Genomic DNA, 22408 nt, shown 5'->3' with positions numbered 1-22408 from the left:
GATATCGTTATAACTTACATTAGTTTAAAAATGTGTTAGCTAGCTTAGTTTACACTAGGCAAGTTAACGTTAATGTGTCGACGTTAATCAATTCCTGACCGATTGCAAAAGGGAACATATACGTTTACCCCTGGCTTATTTTGATTTTACAATGGTAATTAATGTGAACGTTTAATCATTGAACATAACGTTATCTCGATGCAGCGTCATAAGAATGACGTTCTCTGGTTAAAACCGTAGAAACCTGATCAACAACTAAGGAGCTAACGTTAACTTACATGTAAAAGGACTGGCGTTCACTTGTGATTAATGGTAACGTTAACTAAAACTTATGACTGTCGACACTCACAATGGTCATTTATTTATGGATTGTATGCTTTTTATTTATGGAAGTATTGCTGCATTGGCGCCAATCGGTTGATGTCAGTTGGTTTTCAAAAAAGTGTAGTACTAGCCAGAGGACACTGGGGGGCAGACATTTTTTCGTGGCGGTAGTAATAGGATTGACACACTTTTGAATCATATATTGTAATGATTATTATATCAACTGATAACGTATATTGTGCTAAAGTTTGTTGACCATAATGTTCCCTCATGCCAAATTTGTACTATCTTGATGCAGGATACTGACACCGCTACAAAGAGCACTTAAATATCTCATCCTTTACATGGGAGAAACAGTGGAGGACCTCATCAAAGATTTCCTGGTAAGGCCAGATTACTTTAGAGATGTGAAAACGCTAGATATGGCTGTCCACTTCAAAATTAGCCATCAGACTATGTTCAGATATATGTCTGAAAACAGTCTGAAGGCTAATTTCAAATATAGAAACAATTACTTTCAGCTAAAATCAGAGTCCCATGTGCTGGAAAGTTTGTGCAACTTATATTTATGTCAACAACAAATTGGAGTAAATTTTATAATTAGTTAGAAGTATTAGTATTATGTAAACTAATTTGGGGGGAAACCCAAGCTGTATTGATTCCTTATTCTTTTTTTCTTTTTCTTTTCTCCTTCCTAAATTCTTTTCCAGGTGTTGGAGAAGGAAGAGGCTGAAAAAAACTCTTCAGCAAAAACCATGGAAATCTTTGTCATCAGAGATGCACAAGCTGTATACCCACAAACATTGGAATCATACTTGAGGGTCAAGAGGTTCTGAGGGACTTTCCGTCTGTCGCAAATGTTGAAAATCTGACACGAAATTGTGGATGTGTGGAAGTAATGTACTGTATATAATAATTCAATAAATATCGATTTAATGAAAATGATGTGTCTTTTTTATTGTTATATATTTTTATATATGTGATCCATATCTTTTTGTTTGTTTAAAATAAATAATTTCTATTAACTTGTATTTTTAAAAATGAGAAATAATTGTATTATTAAATCAATATCTATTTAATTGGAGAAAACAAATAATTTCTAATACATATTTATTAAATGAGAATTTTTGTTTTGATTAAATCTATATATTTTTGTTTAGATCAAAAATAGAATTTAAATTAATTGATTTTTTTCAACAAGAAAAATATGCTTTGTGCCAAGTGTTATAAAATAGTTTTCATTGACATAGAAAATATTGGTAAGGTCAAGTTATTTATTTTTCATTGGCTCAAGTTATAAAATATAGATGTGAACCATTACCCTAAAAATTTTTAATTGGATGAATGAAAATATTTTTTCAGTGTATCATTGCAACTACATAAAGTTTATAATTGGAACTGTTAAAAATACATTTTAACGTCTCTACGTTCGTCAGCCTTACGACCAACTTTTTCAGAGTAAAAAACAGCGACAACTCCTCTTCCTCTTCTTTAAAGCAGCCTAACATGGCCTCACCCCCTTTGTTGTGTGTTCCCGGGGGTAGGGTTTATGTAAATGTTAGGGTTTGTGATGTCACCAACCCGGGAAGAAGCTCGTTGTAGGCCCTACCAGCTGTTTGTTGTAGTCCTTAAAAAGCGATTTCTGTAAAATAAAATATCTCCCTTTGCTTTGAACTTTGAGCATCATAACTTTGCAGATGTTTTTTTATGCTCAAACAGCAACATTACACACTACCTAAAGTTAAAAAAGTGAAATCATAATCAAGGACCCCTTTAATGTATTATTATTGAACAGATAAATTGCTATATGTAGCTCTCTAACATTGTAAAGCATTATATATTTTATATAAGGGTAGAGCTACAGTAAAATTATAGTTACAGTAACGTCTTCAGGCGGTCAGCTTTCCTTTCCATCTAAACTGGTTATATATCTTAAACCTAGTAGTGTTTTTTTATTTTTATGAGCAGTAGGATAACCATATTCATCCGCAGTCACGCAGAGCCGAAGCACAACCAAAACAATGTTCTTCCGCAAAATGCATCCAATTTGTTTTTTAACAGCTAGAAAGTTACACTGTACCGTTAATGTAGCAGCTATGATGATCTACAAATGATCAAAATGATTCACTTTTTTCACCATGGGATTCAAAATCATTTTATTTTAGGTATAAAGTGATGAATTACATGACAGTTTCCAAGAACTCACAAGTCTTAAATGAGATATTGAACTTCTAATCATTGTTCGTAAATGTTGATACTGAACTACAAGGTTTCAGACATGAGCGCGTCTTCTCAATGCTCAAACATTTGCCACGGTTTAGGGCAGAGTTAACATTTAAACCAGACAGAAAAGCATGACAGATCACATCAGCTACAGTCTGAAATATACCCTTGTGCAACCTTGATGGTTTTAAATGAACGTCTGAAGGCCTTTAAGTCGTATGTCAATGTATGCTACACCGCTCATACGTATCATACATTGTATTTGTGATTCATCTTTTAATTCTCTTTCATTAATTTCAGAACAAAGCGCGTTGTACCTCCAAAGAATATTTTCTGGAAGAGGACTTTCATGCTACTTGTAACCAGAGGAAGCCGATATGAAGATGTAGATTCCATTTTCATCTCCGCTATGTATAAAATCCCTTGACAGCACCATAATTAGTCTCTCTATGTCCTTTATTGTGAAGAAATCCTCCAGCGCTGCCATGGCCCACACAGACGTGAGTTTGAAATCCATAAAAAGACATCTGAGACAAAGACATGCAATGAAAGCAGACAACCGCATAAAGCCAATACAAACCCCAGCTTCTCAGGGCTAATTGGTATTTGTCAGGCGAGCGTCTACTCGCGCTTTAAAGGGTGCACATAAAACATTGCATTAATCTCTGAGGTAAACACACGCTTCAACGACAACAACAGGCTTCATTAGGTCATTAATTTGAGGTGGACTATGGTCGAGCCTGAAAATCCCTGCAGGAATGAAGGCGATGTGTGAAAGATGTTTTTGGCCCCGCTTTAGCAAAGGCGTAATGCGTCTCATAACTACCTGTCTTGTTCTATACAGTGCTGCTGGTGAGTCTTTAGCCTTTGCATATTATTTCAGCAGTCAGAGAACAGGAAATATTCTACGCAGAGAATGAAGAGCCTGAATAAACATTGACGATGTTTACAAGCAGTAATTTACAAGTCTCAGTGCTTTTTAAGTCGTTAACACAAAATGCTTCATTCTAAATATAACGCATTTGAAAACTCGGAAAAGTTTGCCACTAGGGCTGTGCGTGTTTCTTCTTATTCAGGCAGACCTGTAAAATGCTAAATGGACCCGTGAGGGCAGCGGGTTGAGATCAACAAACAGTAAATTACACAGCAAAAAAAAAAAAAAAAGATTTCTTCAAAGAAGACATTCTTGAATCAAATTGCATTTACTCGAGTTTATGCTTTACAATTTTTAATTTCAGGACAAAACAAGATTCATTTTCGTACCCCACTGCCATGTATTTTTGTTTTATGCTAATACACCTTATTTATTTATTTTCAGAAAACAAGACTAAATATCTCATGTATTTTGCTTCTCAAGTAGGTTAATGTATCCTGATTTAAGAATATTTAGATATTTGTACTGGAATATAATATTTTTGGAGTGTAAAGTTAAATTAACATGGTGCTTCACACAAACATTTCGTTTAGCCTAAAAGTACAAGTTTATGTTTGCTCTGTGCGTTGTTTACACTGCTTTGGACAAAAATCATTGCATATCATTGAACACTTGGCACATGTACGATTACTATAGCTGCAGGCACCTTAGTAACTTGCCTAATTGATTGTAAACCCCATTTATTTATTTATTTTCCAACAGGTCTATATCGCAATTCACCAGATGTTTCGTTTCCACAGTGTAGCCAATGTTTTCCATTTGGCTGCACACTGGAAGACTAGGGGTGTCCTAATTACTGCCAGCTCAAAAAAAAAAAAAAAAAAACAGCTAAAAAAAGAGAAAGAGGCAAAGCACCTCTGGGCTGCTGGGAACAAATTAAAATACATTTCAGAATAAGGTGTCTGTCGGCCATGTGGCGGCCTTTCACAGTGACTTATTCAAAATATGAGCAATTTGATTCGGCCTCATAGATCCTGATTCAACCCTAACCACGATCCCTCTGTTCATTTCAAATGCACTACAGGGAGAGTGCCGCATGGCACTGAATACTGATCACTTGCTCATTTGCTCTGGGGGCACTTTTTGGCACAACACTGAGCTCTCTATGGCACCGGCAATCCTGAACAGATACCCTTTGTTTATTGGCAGGAATATGTCTCCGGCGTGAGTTTGCCTAAATAATCTCTGCCAGTCAAAAATCCAACCGTGTCCCCAAAGAGGCAACATGGAGAAACACATGGAGCGTGCCAGCATTCCAAGCGAACGTGTGCTTTTTCCATTATTTTTTTGAAGGATGTTCTTGATTATAATGAGCTGACAGTTGAATATGAAGTAAAGGCAGCGTGGACTTATCCCGGCCTTGCTTTCATTTGCCTGTGCTAATTCGCGTAGCACAAAATTAGCCTTTGACTCGGAGCAGCTTTAGGAATTAAATCCCCTGCACACACACAGAGGGATTGTCAGTCGAGCACGGGAGAAATCATTGACAATTCTTGTCAGGTCGGTGGTGAACACTTGCTTAGTACTGCAGAGAGGAGATTGTGAAAATGAGAGCCTGGGCCCAGAACGGATATAGAATAATTATGTACCCCCCTCCCCCCCCCCCTTTTCTTTCTTTGTGTATATCTTGAGCTCACTCAGAGTAGGACGAGTCACATTCAAGTTGACTAACTCGACACAAACACTGCAATGCAATCTCCTTCTCGCTGCCTTGTCTCACCCCTTTTGTGGTTTCAATGTTAGGCGTTAATCATAAGGCCATGCGGTTTGCTCTGTAGATTTTACACTTTTTTTTCTGTCACTCGCGGAGGTTTACAACAGATTTCATCGCATGCAGACTCTCTGAGGAGTTGAAAAGCGCATGAACCCAAACTCAGCGAAGCAGTCTCTCTCTCTCTTCTAATCTCCTCTGCTGGCTGTGGACTCTGCTGGTTCATTTGAGTGGATAAGGACACACTGCAACTACTTAGATAGCTGGAGGTTCCTGTGAGGCCTGACTTTGCTGTGACAGAAAGTGTGTGTGTGTGGGGGTGGGGGGGATCCGCAAGATCTGTATCAGGTTTTGTCCAGGCCGTTCAGTGTGCTTCATAGCAGATTTTTGTATTTTGTTCATTGTTCGCATTTTTTAGACGACCCTTGAGTGTTCAAAATCAACAAAACGGTCCTTGGTGGATGTATAATGAGACCGGGATTACTCTAGTGCAAAAGCCATCAACATGTAAATAACTGAAAACAAAAATTTTCTCATTTTCATTATGTTTACTTTGACTATTAATGCTGTCACTGAGGATGTATTTATATGAATAATTAATTAATAATTTTTACTACTACTACTAATAGTATTTAAACTAATACTGGTGTTACACAGATATTGGTACATTTGTAATATTTTAGTTAGAGTAACAAGTCAAGTTAAATAAAAAATAACAACAAGAACAAGAACATAAAAATAACGAATTGAGCAAAAAGTACAATTGCCGTAGAAGTACAGTGAGTGGATTTCTAATTATTATTATTATTATTATTATTATTATAAAAAAATAAATAAAAAAAACTAATTTTAGTTAAGGAGTGACAGGTCACAAGTGCATATCTGAAAATAAGAAAAACTGTTCTATAAAAACAATACATGTAAAAATGCAGAAGAAGTAGAGTAAATGGATATATAAAAATTTGTGCTGTCAAATCGATTAATCGTGATTAATCGCATCTAACATAAAAGTGTGTTGTGTTTATATGTTATGAATGTTCGGTAAGAATGTCGATTAAGGCTAGAAGAGATTTATATATATGTCAGAATTATGTTTTCATGTAATTATGCTACAACATGTAATATTTAGAACTGCTGTAATACATCACATAATTACTTGGAATAGTGCTACAACTGTCAGATTAACACGCAGTTGAGTTTCCCCTCTATGGCTTCATGATGTGGTTTTCCACGCTCAGATGAGTTTATAATCCTGACAAGTCCTAATGAACCTGTGCTAAATATTTAAACATTTAAATGTGAGCCATCACTGCCTTCTCGATATTAATGCTTGCAAAAAATGATCAAAATCGCGGCGTTCTATTTTTTTTCTTTCTTTGTTTTATTAAAGCGCTGAGTATTTACGTGAAGAGGATCAAAAGGGTTAGGTAGACAGAAGAAGAGAGCTCACCGGGAAAACGGCAATGGGTTTATTTGCACAATGCATTATGGGGCTTGGAGAAGGTTAATAGGATTTTGTTCACATCAATAGCGCTGATGGCACGCCATGTGAGCCGCTGCCCCCACATCAAACTCATGACACAAAAGCGGCAAAATGCATGGCGGGCTTCAGCACTTCTGAGCTTCTTTCTGCACAACAGGGCCACGGAGCCTGGGCGGTCATAATGACCAGTGGATGGCCAGAAGGATGTTTCTGGTTTGTGAGTTTTCTCTTTTATACACATATTGGTATGTGCTGTTAAAATGTGAAAGATTTCTCAGTAGTTTTAAGCTCGAGTCATCACAAAATTACATTTAGAAAACTGCCTCTTTAATCCTGTTTATTTTGCATTTCTGCCTGATGCGGCTTCATATTAATTCAAGGCAGTAGCTGTTTTCACATATCATGGACTAACTGAATTATAAATTATAGTATACTTGCTCTGTGGAGCATTAGTGCTAATATTGAATCTCTCACTTTAATATTCATCCTAGTTGCAGTGTTGGTTGTGTGCGAATTATTCAGTGACTTTTAGGGGTGTGTGTGTGTATATAAGTAAAAGAATATATGGCTCATTATTTCTGTTTGTATATATTTTTGGGGTTTTATTGGTGGTTTTTATTTGTAAATGTATATTTATATGGCATACAGCAATGATTCCGGGGATCAGACTCACTCTCCCAGTTTAAATCTAGATTAAAGACGCATCTCTTTAGCCTAGCATTCATATAATGCATCTCCTTGCCTTATACAGTTATATCAGATCAAATGCACATGATTAGTCTTGCTTAATGTTATGAACAGCATCAGCTACGCTAATTATTTTCTGTTTGCTTCTCTATTTTATCTCAGGATGCCCATCCTGAGGTAACTAGAGAGTGTGTCAGCTCCAGTTTGGATCCAGCCTATTATGAAGATTGCAGATCCCCAACACCTATGAAGATATGACGCCAACTCCTGCGAAGACTTCAGATGACGCAAACTCTGAATCAACATGCACCAATGCTACATTTTTCATAATAATCATAAAATAATCATTTGTGAACAAAAAAGTATTCATTACTTCAATGAGTTTATTGTTTCTGCATTAAATTATTACATTGTTTAAATTAATACCTTTTTCGCTAACTGTGATTTTGTATATGTACATTTCTGAAATACATAACTTAGTTACCTCTGATAACAGATCACTCTAAATTGTAATGTGGACTAATGTACATTATCTGTAAAGCTGCTTTGAAATGATGCGTATTGTGAAAAGCGCTATACAAATAAATGTGAATTGAATATAAATACTGCTCAAGTGAAACACCCCCAATTAAACTTGAAAACTCCACAGCTTACTGTATATAACTGCTAAAAACATATTGTTTTAATTTAGTTAACTATAGTTTTTGTTTGTATCTTGTCGTGTAGCTAACTTCTTTTAGAACTACAGTTGAACTAACTGTAGCTTGTACTGTTTAGTGGTGTGTCTGTTACTGTTACTGTTAGTCTACCATATGTAGATGTTTCTTGTGAAACACATCAAATGGCTATAGACTACAAGACCTCTGAAGCAAGCGATGAGAGGACTGATGTTTTATTGGAAATATTCTTCCCATTTTATGGATTATTTCTGGGTCCACACTGGAAAATAAATCCTCTTTTAGGTTGTTGTCGTGTCGGGGGGTCAGTGGAGGCCTTGGTTGGATAGACATAAATATGGTATCCCACAAGGCTCCGTAAAAGGTTGCTGAATTATCTTTATGAGGAGAACCATCAATGGCTTTGATGGCTTCTCGCTGGGGCTCAAAGTACCCATCTATTGGACTACACCAGATCTAATACGTCACCCACACACACACTAGTAAGAAATGGGGGGAAATGGATGGAATGGATGATCAAGTCGCTCCACAGTGGTCTCCCCGAACCAGCATGTGGGTGTTTCGTTCTCCCTCGCCCTCCTACAGTATTTATGGGAGCCCTGTGTCTTTCTGGCACTTTAATTGGGAACGAGAGTGGACGGTAGATGAGATGCGGGCCAAAAGCATGTGATTGCTGTCAAGCCAGAGAAACGCAGCAGCCAGGAAAAGAGGGAGAGATAGAACGAGAAAGAGCTAGAGAAAAGAGAGAAGCATCAAAGCTCCGGGAAAGAGGCCAGGACACTGCTGAGTCTGACACTTCCTCATCCGATGGACTCTTCCCAGTCAGCGCTGTTTTGTTGCCTTGTCACGTAAAATGAAACTCTATGAGGGCGGAATCTCATTCTCGTTTTTGATTGATTTATTGTTTTCTCCTCACCCACTCTTGCTTGCTCGCCTTTTTTTCTTTTCGTGCGCTCGCGTGTTTCTTTTCTTGCAGTATTCTCAACAAAAACAACCCTGCACCATAAGAGGAAGAGATGTTGATCTGTCTGTGTTACCACTCATCTCTCCAACCAAAGCATCCCATTTACTTGTAGACAGTGAATGCGATGATGAAAGCTGAAGTCTTTGACGTAAAATTGTCCGTCAACAGGCTGCGCCGACCCCCTCATCGCATGAACCGGGGTTGTAACTGCTGCTGTCTCTGCTGTCTGATGTCGGTGGCTTGACAAGCGTTGCACTCTGATCTGACGCCATACGAGTTGCATTTGATTTTAACCGAATCATGTTGCACTGGTAGGCCCACCTTTCAACAACTGGCACGTCTAGGTTTGACTCTCAACTGTTTCATGTCCCGAGTTGATCTTCGCTAAAATGCATCTTTCGTGCATGCTGAAAGCCAGGACATCAGCTGTTATTATCAGTTCACGGTTATATTGTAAGCCATTGAGTTAATCCCACACAATAATTTCTGTTTTGGAACGTCAGGATGTGGTCAATGATATAAAGAGGGTTATTATGGCTCTTTGTATCCCACACATCGATTCATCGTAATAGCCTACATTGATTTTCTTCTAATACATCATTAGCTATCATGCTGAAAGCATCATCCGCTAGGTATGAGTTCATTTGATGTTCGTGAGTCATGTTCATAACTGACACTTTGTGCTTGTTTGTGTTGTGTGTTAATGGTCAGACTGACTGAAACTGCTCATATTTTATACTGTAATTCCCATGATGCTAGCAACTCCACAGTCACAGGTTCGATTCCCATTTTTGCATCTGGCAATTGCTTTAATCCACTGCATCAAATGTATACATTTTATAAGTTAATGCATTCCCTAAGAATCGATTCCAGGACCTTGGTGTTGTTAGCACAATGCTCTACTGTTCAAACTACTAAAGGAAACACACACACACGGCTTGAAATGTAGTCACTTTATAAGTACACTCATAAAATACATTTTATACGTTTTTGTTGTGCTAACAGCCTAAAGTGGCGCTTCGAAAAAGTACCATGATAAAGATGGTAAAAACATGCTAAATTAGTGGTACGGTTTGATTATATTGTATTGCATTGTAAGGCATTTGAAAGACAACCAATGTTTTATCATCATGGTACTACGTCCATTTTAATACCAAGGTACTTTTTCATAAGGGGTAAAAATACATGTACCCAACATTTGCAGCTCTTTCAACCCTTAGAGTAACAGCTCTTACCTTTCCGACATACTGTTTTCCAGTTCCTGTCCACTCCTCTAAGAGAAAGAAACTATTCCACATCCATCCTCGTTTAGTGCGGTGTAGAGTCCGTCCATCCCGATCCAACGTGCTAATTCCAGGCACCGGCCGGATCAGTGCACTGCTCCAGCCCAGCAAGCAGGACAACAGGAGGAAAGTAACTTGATTGATTATCATTGTATCCGATCACTCCTGGAGAGTCCTTGACAAGGAATCAATTAAGAAACAGAGCTCTGTGTTGAAGATACTGCTGAATAGTGGGACCGACGAAATGGGGCATCTTATCCTTAATTCTCTTCAATTATGTCTTCTTGGGGCCTGCGATGGGGAGAAAAGATCTTTAAGAAAGCATTTCATTTGCAAAATTACCTCTGGGTCGAGTGCCACATATTACAACAACACTCTGTAAATGTATGTTAGCTGACTAAAAATCAAGTTGGCTAACTAGAAAACGAATCATTAATATTGATTGATCACAAAAGATTAAGTGATTTTAGCACACAGCAGTCACTTGGTGGTCTCTAATTGATGAACTTCTTGAGCTTGAACATCTCTAAACATTTACTTTCCTCACTCGGTATAGATTTGCGGTTACCGCCAAAACGCAGCAAGTCGATAGCAAACTCGAACGGCTGAAAAATGCTGAGGACTTCCACTTCTATATCACAAACTAGCGTAAAAGAAGTAAAGGCAGCGGCTCACAGAAGCGCTCTCTCCTCTAGGACTAGTTCTGATAGGTAATTTAGAGGATGTATGCATAATTTATTGGCTTTTGGAAGTTAATCCTAATAAATCTTTCTTCCCTCATTTGACGAAAGCCCATTTTCCAGGAGTCTGCAGGAAAAGGCCAAGGAGCCAGGTTAGCCTGACAGGCATTCATTACGGCAAACGTCTCCAGGGGTATCGCAAGCAAACGAGGAGCAGATTCATAATGTTGTGGGGTTTTTGTTTAACGATCTGAATCAAAGAAAAGAAAAGAAGGGGGGGAGAAAAAGAAAGAGAAATAAAACACACACGGTGTCAACGGGGCCATCTCAGCGAACAAAGCCATTCCTTTCTTTGTCTAAGAGCAAATTAGGGCTCTGGTTCTATTTGATGTGACTGAAGTTTTGCATGTAAATGAACATTGTCTTGTGAATACGAATCCAATAATTTACTTAATGAGATATGGATGAAGTTAGGAATTATTCACTAGGCAGCGTTTGAAAGTGTGCAGACTACTTGTAATTTGTGGAATCACTGGCTTCGCTAATGCGAGTAATGAATTTTGTCAACCCCAGCAGAGGAGGCCTTTTGTGGCCCAATCTTCCATTCAGACATATGTTTCAATGCAGCTCAAGGTTAGCTAGCAGGGCAGAACTTTGACATTAGGAAGGTCTGCAGAGGTCTTTATGAATTAAACATGATTTTTCTGAGCCTTTCATATCCGGTATGTGAATCACACTTTGGCACAAACTGAGACGGTCTGTGTCTATGTAGGGAAAGTGCCGCCCACATTTGATTTTGGAGTAAGGGTCGTAGAGAAGCTTGTAATCAGCAGCTGGCATAGAAAACCCTGCTCAAGTCTCTGGCGTGACCTTGACGGACAGATAAATATCCATCTGTCAGTGTCATGGTCCACAACCGACTTGATTGATTTAACGGTTTCTATGACATGTTTTCCATCCGTGGTCTTAGCTCAAGGGTGAACGTGGACAAAAGAGTAATAAAAATGAGTTCTGATTCGTGCATGTTTATTGCAACGCTCTTTCAAGACCTAATGAAGTCTGCTTATTGGCGCTCCCCTCCTCATAGCACTGATAGATTTAATTCAGTTCTCAGTGATGTGTCATGTATCTATCAATTTCATTTCTATTTTCTCAATTTCTCTCTTTTTTCTAAAATTGCTTAATAAATATAGCACAAATTGTTTGCATTCAGTAAGAGAGTATAGCTACAAAATGAATGTGGATAGCAGCACAATCAGTTTAGTCTATTGCAGACTTCTGAGAACCAGAAGGCATTTATTACTATTTATACATTCATTGTATGCACTTTTTTGCATGTATTTTCCTGAAGTCTGCTGAAATGTATTGCGGATCCAAATTCATGAGCGCTGTTTAAGAATTGACATTGATCCAGTCAGAGGTTGCCCTTTTATAGCTCAGGAGATTTAACAGAGTTCTCACTCATGTCTCATTCAAGTATCACTGTTTTTTCTATCAGATGATTGTCCTAAAAATCAATTTAAAATAAATAATAATTCACATACAGCAAGAGTATAGAGTTATAAAATGAATAACTCAAATCTCTGAATGCTGTTTTAAAATTGACATTAATTGACTTCTCCTTTAATAGAGTTCTTAGTTATGTCTCATTCAAGTATATATATTTTTTCTCCTAAAATCCCTGAGAAGAAATGAATAGCCAAAATAGACAATTACTGGCATAGCATGGCGTGAACAAACCAGAACCATTTGTTGTGATTTGTGTTTTTTTTGTGTGATTTGTGTTTTTTTTGCAGATGTTGGTATATCATCAAATGTGAGCACAGTTTGAGACATTTTTTTAAATCTTTTTTAGACATTTGTGGTTAAAACCTGATGAAACAATGTCCCCTTGATGTTCAGAGGTTGCTCTTTCATACCTCAGATTTAATGTTAGAGTTCTCAATACAGTTATGTCTCAATACCCAATTTTGTTTCTCTTAAAATATATTAGTAAAGCTTTAAATGAGGATAGCATAATATACTTTTGTGTTGGAAGAATTTTATGAGACTTCTTATTGGAGACTTTGGTATGCTGGCACAGTTAAAGATGCTGTTGAGATTACAACATGGGATTACTAAAAAATCTGAGAAATTAGAATTAAGCCATAACAAATTCTTATCCACACATGTGTTTACTGCACAAACGACTTGTGGTTCTCATTGTTCGCAAGTGTTGTTTAATAATTGACGTTAACCTCCTCGGGCTGGTTTTGTTTTCATTAGGCATGGCGAGCTGAGTTATCAAATCACACGCTGTACAAGGTTTTTGGAAGTTTACACAACATAATAATGGAGTGAGAAGTGCTGTTTATATGCAGCTCTGCCGGGGAGATGTTAACACTTGTAAAAAGGCCCAGACAGGAAATTGTGTGTTTCTATGATGACTGCAGGACAGGGTGCCAGAAAATGTAAAAAAAATTCATGTTAGTTTAGCCCTTCCTCTGCAATGTCAAGAACGTTCTGGGGAAAAAAATGCCCGCAATTGTGTGCACCAATTTAAGCGTGGTGATTCTCATGATTGCATTTTCTAATTATCATTCAAGGCTGTCCTTGAGGTTTAATAGCATTCTGGATATTAATCTTTGATACAGCATGCCTATTAAGCATTAGGCCAGTGAATCTTTTTATATTATTATTATTTTTGCCTGTTAGCATACAAAAAAAAAAAAAAAAAAAAAAAAAATCTCTTGCCAGATGTTTAGGACTGTCACTTAATTATTTCACTTTGATTAGTGCATTGAAAACTTGTTTATGAGCGGCTGTATGGGAGGATCCGTGATACTATATAAGGGGAGGAACGAAGCGAGGGAGTCGAGCGAGGAGGAAGAATCTTCTCACTTGTCCTATTAAGAGCGTCTAATTAGTGTGTATATGTGAATTTAGGCGTGTGTGGATATGCTAGTCGAGGCATAATGAGGTAATGCTATATAATTATGAATTAATTGGCAGAGAGGATGGCGCGTTGTCCTTCTGAAAACTGCACACGGATGACCCAGTTGATCTGTGTGACATGCAAAACATTCTGTGCCCGTGCAGAGCGGTATAATGCAGGCGTACAACAAAGTTCACGTTTTGTAATTTGCAGGCCTGACTGACAGTGATACACCACTAAAGTCTGCAGGATCAGGCCGCTACCGCAAACACAGACCCATAGTCTATGTAATTGCCGTTGTCCTGTCTGCAAGGTACTGCTATATTTCTCCCGAGGTTTATAAAAGCAGTCTGGGGCAGCGTTGTCTTTGGGGAATACATCTGTCAGAGTTCAACACGGCTTCGTTCACTCATGCTATCTGCCTCCAAACACCCCTCCCCTCTTTCTCTCCCCCCTCCCCTCTTTCTCTCCCTAGAATATTCCCCCTAAGACCATATCAGACACGGATCATTTAGGGAAACTGGGTTATTTCTGTCCACACCTGACTGTGTTCTGATGGATGTCTGGAGCCATATGTGGGATACGGCAGCTTGTGTCTGTGCATTTGTCGTGCTTATTATTGCTTGGGGAAAGTTTTTTGGTGCTTCTTTTTTTTCTTGACCTTGAGATTTTTACATCTCAAGCTTTAAATGATAGAGACTTCATGCAGCTCATAAGTTTGACGGGGGAACTTCTGTGTACAGGATGAACTAATCGCTTAAAGATTGAAATATTGCCCGAGGCCTGTCTGATATCTCACAATGGAAGCAGCCTCCTGGGGTCTCATTTATAAAACTGTGTATTTATAAAACAAATAGTGTAAAATACATTTCAGAGAAAGTTCTTCTCAGTCTTTAGTACTATAGCCAAATTGTATTTTTAATTTACTTATATTTTTAATGCAAACACAACAGCCTTGTTGTGCATTACTTGCACGAAAATATTTTCTCAGACAATCTGCTATTTTTATTGTAACTTCTCAGTAATGATTTCATGTAATTTAAGTGTTTTAAACTTCATTAATAAGAATGGTATATTTCATCTAAATGTTTATGTCATAAGTAAAACATAGTTTAAATCATTATTTTATTTATGTAAACTGTTATTTTGAACATGCACTGTATTTATGATTAAGACTCATTATGAAGATTTACGCGTATGCGTCAAATATGCGTCAGTTTCACTAAACGGCCCAACGCGCTCGCTGGGTGTTGGATGGATGGATGGATGTTTGCTTCATGTGATAGGCTTGGTAAGTGAAAGTATATTTGTATTATCTTTTTGTAGTCCTATATGTACAATTTTCATGTTCTGTCTAAAAGTGACCAAAAACACATTTAAATCCAGCTCACCATCGGTGTCGCCAAACTGCTCCGTCTCCAAAATGTTCGTACGCATGGGTCAGAGTTTGCGAGCCGGTGCACAAATTTCCCCGTCAAGTTTGTTTTTATAAATGACAACTTATGCGTTGGATGTGGCCTATGCCTCTTTCAGAGCCTGTTTTGTGCGTACGCAACGGATATAAATGGCCCCTGGTCTGTCCAGAACACTTGCAGGGCATCAATCTCTCTGCCATGGCCAGATAAAGATGGAGGCTAAGTTTGTTTTGTTTAAACGTTTAATATGGCAGAGCCCTTCCATCACTTTAAATGTAGGGCTGGGGCTTGTGACAGCAGGGTTTTTAGGGTTTTAAATGTTTGTTTGTGAAAGTAAAGTCACGATGGCTTAAAAAGATTCAAGATCAACATGATGAAGACTGATCTTCATTGCTGCTTAGCACAGAATTTTGAGCCACTTGGTGGAGCTAACTCTCTCTCAGATAACACTGAAAGCTCTGTATCTGTGTCTCGCTCTGTTTCCTTGTGTATATCATATGTTTTCAGTCTAAAGGGGTAAAAATAAATGCTAATGATTTTGTACTGAAGGCATAATCCAGGAAGTGGATTCTGATTGGCTTTTTCAATATCAATTTTATGTTAATTTCAAGACAGATTTTATTTAGAAAGTGAAAATACTTAATGTATCACCTTTGGCATCCAGTCAAAATATACACTCTTAGAGAAAAAGGTTCTTATGTGGATCCATGGGTTCTTGACTCAATTTTAAAGAACACTTTATGCCAAAACGGTTCTATGTAAGGAGAAATGTCTTAAATAATTTCATAATACTTTAATGTTTAACAGGTAATTCTAGCGATAATGTGTCTTACGAGCTGCTTAATTCATAAATTTTAATTTAAAAAAGCATTAAAACACAAATCGATTTTTTACCTAAATCCATAAAATGATCCCTTAAAATGTTTTATATATGAAGCACCTCTAAAGTTCTTGATGTGATAGAGTGAAGCTATACAATTATTGTAAATAGCTCAGAATTTCAAAAGTTCATTTCTAAATTTCTGACTTTGAAATCTCGCAAATCTGAGCAAAGTTTGAGACATTGTTGAAATCTCTTCCATGAGAGACTATTAAGAAGTTTTTTTTTTTAGAAAAATCTGAGAAGCAGGAGATCTGAATTTGCATTCAGTTTAATCTCATGGAGAAAACTACACCGAGATATTAGATGGATCTTATAATAAAGTTTATCTTTCCAGAAAGAAGAATCTTTATAAACAGCTAAAAGGAGTAATCTAAAGCCTGTAAATTTCTCCCAAGACATTTGTCTCCTAAATGTGTATGCTGTCAGTGACAGATCTTCTATTCACAGGCTTTTGTGTGTGTTTCCAAGTGAATCGTTTTGCATTGAAAGAGATGCTATTAGTGTGGCTAATTTAGAACGCAGAAATGCAACAAGCACTTTAGACGTAAATTTGTGTTGGACAATAATGACCACTCACTAATGACCTCCAATACTGAGATCCAGTTGATCGGCGGTATTTAACAGCAGCATACGCTAATGTGTGTGTGTGTGTGTGTGTGTGTGTGTGTGTGTGTGTGTGTGTGTGTGTGTGAATGAAACAGTGAGTGAGTGATTAGGCATGAGCAGTGGGGTAGACTCTTGCTGTGTCCAATGCAATACATATTTATGAAATATTTTAGCACATCTCTCACTCTCTCTCTTGCACACACACACACGCACACACACACACACACACACACACACACATTCACGCACATCGTTTATCTTCAAACTGAGGCTGCCTGTAAAATAGCTGCCAGATGACACACGGGTCAAAGCAATAATCTGCTTATCAGAATCAAGCAAAAGCATTTGTGTAATTGCAGGATTCATAACAGAGCAATTGTCAAATAAAATGACTGCAGAGCAGAGCAGAGCAGTGCAGGCAACCCGTATGAAGTTTTTTAGACACATCTTTTGCTGTATGTTTTATCTTTTAATGCACCTATTACAATCTTACCTGTGTGTAGAAATACAGTTTTATTTAAAAATAACAAAAATGATCATATAAGCAATAATGAAAACAGCCGTTTTGATCTAAAATGATATAATTTTGCCTCCGTATTGGCAAACAAGAATATTAAACATCTTTTGAAAGTAGAAGCAACGCAGTGTCTAGAGATGCAATTCAACAGCACAGCACAAAAACAGTTTTAACAGTTTCTAGCCAGGAATTTTTCTACAATATGAACTCAATAAGCCACAATAAACCCTGTAAAGTCCTTGACTGTAAATATGGCATTGAGACATTTCAAAAGCGACCAAACTATCTCTTTAGATCCTACGCACATTATTTGAAACCACCTGCAAAAGAAACTAATCAACCGTCTACTCACACTCTCTTTTTGTGTTTGCCACGTCTTTCTCAGTTGCTTTAAATCCGTCTTAGCCACTCTTTAATCAAATAGTTCCTCCAGTGTAAAATGATCTCCACGGCAACCACTCTGCAGGGCACATCTGTCTTAATGATAACCTTTAGATTCAGCGAGCAGGAGAGAAAATTACGTACATGACTGCTCTCTTTCCGGACTCTCCTCATCCGTCTGAGCAAGCGTAGGGGACTGAGAGAGCACAAGAGCAACAGAGCTGGAGAGGGAGAAGGAGGGAGGGACGGATAAGAGAGACACACACACAGATAGAGAGAGAGAGAGAGAGAGAGAGATAGGGAGAGATAGGGAGATAGAGAGAGAGAGAGGGAGAGAGAGAGAGTTTTACCTTCGTTGTCTATACTCTATTGTTTTCTGCTGTGTTTTCAGGCAACTTCTATATCTCCTTAGCATAAGCTCCACGCTTGTCACCTTCCCTCTTAGTTTTCGCTGTAAGACTGAACATTGTCCTGAAGCTTACTGTGAGAGAGAGAGAGAGCTGTCTGACTGTTCTCTCTTTTCTTATTCTAGTCCCTTTGTCTTAAATTTTCCCAATGCTTTTTGATTTCTACTTGTCTTTTTACATCCTTTTTTGTCTGTCGGTGTATTATTTTTCCTTTCATCTGCTTTTCTCTCTCTCTCTCTCTCTCTCTCTCTCTCTCTCTCTCTCTCTCTCTCTCTCTTGAGTGTCAGGGAGATTGTGGCAGCAGGATTGAGCCCATGATTGGCTGCCACTCAGTCGTCGCCGATGAAAGACAGCAGAAAAAAGAAAGGTAGAGAGAGAAGAAGAGGCTTTACTCCCCTGGAGCTGCAGTTTTGACTTCGCTTGCCACAGATGGTGGGGGGGTGGGGGGGTGGGGGGGTGGGGGGTTAGGAAGATACGCTGCCAAACGACCGAGAGAGATATAAAGCGAGAGGGAAGAGGTCAAGGATATGAGGGCCACGGGCGTTAGAACCGCTGGCAATAGATGGCGGTAGCGATCCACAGCTAATGGAAGTCGCGTGATAGATGGACTCATCGATGCTAACTGTCCAAAGCGATCCGAGCTTGATCTAATCAGGGTTCAATGACAGTGGAATGAAGGAGAAAGAGCCCATAATAAGTAAATCAACACCAGGAGAGAGGCAAAAGTGAGGTAGGAGATGGGGGCGGGGTGGACCATGTCCAGGCACTCAGCGGGAGTGTCATTACCTGCTCTCTCCTCCGGTTCATATTAGTCCATCACCTCACATAAAACGAATCGATGGAGAAAAGCTGGATTTGTTTCAATGCTGCAAAGACAAACTTAGATCATTTTACCACTGCATTTGACAGAGAGAGTTGAAAGTTGTGACAGACTGACACCCGTGCCAAAGTTGTAGATCCGTCTTGAACAGACTGAATTTAGGCTTTTTATTCACATATAAACAGAACCTCAACAAATCTCATTGGGTCTAGCGGAAGCACAAACTTAATGCGTAACACGAGAATGAGCTCACTGGTTCTTGCAGAAGCTCAAATGTGATTCGTAACATGAGAATGAACTCATTGGTTCTTGCAGAAGCTCAAATGTGATTCGTAACATGAGAATGAACTCATTGGTTCTTGCAGAAGCTCAAATGTGATTCGTAACATGAGAATTAACCTCATTGGGTCTTGCGGAAGCACAAACTTAATGCGTAACACGAGAATGAACTCACTGGTTCTTGCAGAAGCTCAAATGTGATTCGTAACATGAGAATGAACTCATTGGTTCTTGGAGAAGCTCAAATGTGATTCATAACATGAGAATGAACCTCATTGGTTCTTGCAGAAGCTCAAATGTGATTCGTAACATGATAATTAACCTCATTGGTTCTTGCAGAAGCTCAAATGTGATTCGTAACACAAGAATTAACGTCATTGGTTCTTGAGGAAGCTCAAACGTGCTGCGTAACACAAGAATGAACCTCATTGGTTCTTGCTGAAGCTCAAATGTGATTCGTAACACGAGAATGAACCTAATTGGTTCTTGCTGAAGCTTGTGGTGGATTTTTTATAAATAAGATAGTAAACAAATTTTAAGTTAAACTTCTAACCTGACTTCAACCTGTGTTAAACTTTTAACCTAACTTCTCCTTTGGGTCTAACATTATGACAAACTTTTACCTGACTTCCTCTTCTAGGTCTAACAATATAACACGCTAAATTTTAGGTCTTACTAACCTTTTGATAAAGGTTGAACACAATTTCACCAAAATGTTCTGTTCTTTGCCTGTATTATGTCATGATATATATTGAGTAATCAACTGACTGTTAACCCTTTACAATGTTTTTTTGATGATTTTGCTTATGCCAGTAACAGAGGGTAAAGAAGGGAGGGGCTTGCTTTACCAATTGAACCAATCATATTGATAGAAGGTGACATGTTAGTCACGCTGATTTTATTTTTGATGTGTCTGTCTTTGTCCTATAAAACCTGATGTATTCTTCTGCTTGGTTGAGATTCTCTGAGAATTGCTAGAGTACTCTCCCAGCCGTAAATAAAGAACTCAAAGGACATTTGCTGAAGTCTGTCTGTCAATTTCTACTGCTCAGCAGTTGAGTTAGTTTAGGGAAATAGATTATATATTGAAGCGTCGATTGGAGACGTTAGGGATCGTCGATTGGAGACGGCCCAGGGGGATCGTCGATTGGAGACGGCCCAGGTATTTATTAAGCGTCGATTGGAGACGTTAGGAAGCGTCGATTGGAGACGTTAGGGATCGTCGATTGGAGACGGCCCAGGGAGAGCGTCGATTGGAGACATCTCCGGTATTTATTAAGCGTCGATTGGAGACGTTAGGGATCGTCGATTGGAGACATCCCCGGTAGACTTAGGTCAGATGAGATAGGACTTAGTTAGGTTTCGGAAAAATCTACGACAAGCTCAAATGTGATTCGGAACACGAGAATGAGCCTCATTGGTTCTTGCGGAAGCTCAAGCGTGCTGCATAAGGCGGCGTTCACATATCGCGCCTAAAAACGCATAGAAAACGCTAGGCGCGCCGCGTTCTCCTTTTTCCAAAGCGCTCGGGTGGTTGCGCTTCGGAGGCGTCTGTCGTTGCTAAGCTTGGTTCTTGTCACGTGACCTGCGGTGCGCTTGCGGCATTCTGAAAAGTTGAGATGTTTTTATCTCGATGCGGCGCGAACGCGCTTGGAAAAAACGAGCGCGTCGCACCGCGACCGCGTCACTTCCATTATGAGCGCGCATACCGCGCGCCTACATTTGAAATAACGAACTTGCGCGCGCAAAAGACGCGATATGTGAACAGGCCCTAACACGAGAAATAACCTAATTGGTTCTTGAGGAAGCTCAAACGTACTGTGTAACATGAGAATGAACCTCACTGGTTCTCGAATGTCAAGCGAACATGATTGAGCTTCTGATTACCGCAACTAATGTGTGAGTTGATGAATCCATGTGAATAAAAGCCAAAATTAAATATGTTCATCATATTAAGCGATTGTGTCTCTTCAGACAATTTAGACTAAACTGCTCAATTCATATGGATTGGTTTTACGATCTCTTTATTAACTTTTTGTTGTGTCAAAGGGGTAGTTGCGTAGCTGTCGATGGAGGAACAGACAGCTCTCAGATTTCATCAAAAAGATCTTCATTTGTGTTTCGAAGATAAATGAAATTCTTTTGGGTTTGGAATGGCAGGGTTGATGACAGTAAATGATGATAGAATTTTCATTTTTGGGTGAACTATCCCTTTAAACATTCTAATCATCACAGAATGAACATTTTCAAAGAATGAATATGAGATCATGACACTGAAGACTTGCCATCACAGGAATAAATTACTTTCTTTTAAAATATGTTCAGATAGGATACAGTTATTTAAAATTGTAATAATATTTACAGTATTGCTCTTTTTTATGTATTTTTTGTTCAAATAAATGCAGCCTCTGTGAGCATTTATGCACGGTGAGAGACCTCTTTTAAAAACATTAAATAATCTATCAAATAATACCATATATCAATTATTAATACTTAAGATACCTAAAACAAAATATATATAAAACGTTTAAAGCAAATCCCCCCCCCCCCCCAACCGTCTGAGATTGTCATGTTGTGCGGCAGTATCACACTTAGTTAGGACTGACAAATTACTCATTGCTGGAAGCCAGGTTAGGACTCAGTGATAATAGGGTACATTTACAAAAGGCACAAAGACAGGAAGACTTCAGTGAGGATTGTGTTTTAAATGCGTCTAAAATGAAAGAAATGTAATGGAGGTTGGTTTGAGAGCAGTGATGGGCTCAATTAACACAGTCTGTGTGCCGTAACACTGCTTTATTGTAGTGCCAAGTCCTCATTTATGTAATTTAAACAGAATGTGTGTATGCACTTCTGTTGTTTATGAACATATAGCTGCGATAAAAGGGAAAGACAAACCCTTTTAGAAGTATTTTACAGAGATACTGTAAACATAAGGTTTATTTTCATCCTGCAAGGAAGACCTGCACAGCTCTGGAGATTACTTGTGTCTTGGCTTCAAGTAATTTTTATGAGGAACGAATTTGCTTGATTAGGCTCAAAACTGTTATATATTTGAAATCAGACATTTTTAACTAATGAATATCTCTTTGTATGCAGTGAAATAAATCACCACATGGGGCACTGCTGTTTGACACGGATTCACTGTCATTCAGCATCATGTAGTGATCTAGATTTTTCTAAATAGCCAATAGTAGATCTCAGAGCTTTAACAGACTCT

The 22408-nt window shown here is 38.4% G+C and overlaps 1 protein-coding gene across 2 annotated transcripts in view; it reads right to left on the bottom strand.

Annotated features, from left to right (window-relative positions):
- The window catches only part of cdh10b (cadherin 10, type 2b (T2-cadherin)), a 49315-nt gene extending 31446 nt beyond the window's left edge, over positions 1 to 17869 (bottom strand). Inside the window, exons 1-2 of one of the 2 annotated variants that reach the window (XM_084433728.1) lie at positions 17827 to 17869; positions 10239 to 10577 (exon numbers count right to left, since the gene is read on the bottom strand). In XM_084433728.1, the coding sequence (XP_084289854.1) occupies positions 10239 to 10436 (198 nt within the window). In that variant the 5' untranslated portion in view covers positions 10437 to 10577; positions 17827 to 17869. Of the gene's footprint in view, positions 1 to 10238; positions 10578 to 17653 lie in introns of both variants that reach the window. The other variant, XM_084433727.1, reaches the window with a different exon arrangement.
- Between the last annotated feature and the right edge of the window lie 4539 nt (positions 17870 to 22408).

Source organism: Rutilus rutilus (genome assembly GCF_951802725.1).
Source record: "Rutilus rutilus genome assembly, chromosome: 16".
NCBI classification, from domain to species: Eukaryota; Metazoa; Chordata; class Actinopteri; order Cypriniformes; family Leuciscidae; genus Rutilus; species Rutilus rutilus.
The sequence above is the reverse complement of the archived record's forward strand: the minus strand, read 5'-3'. Positions and strand labels throughout refer to the sequence as shown.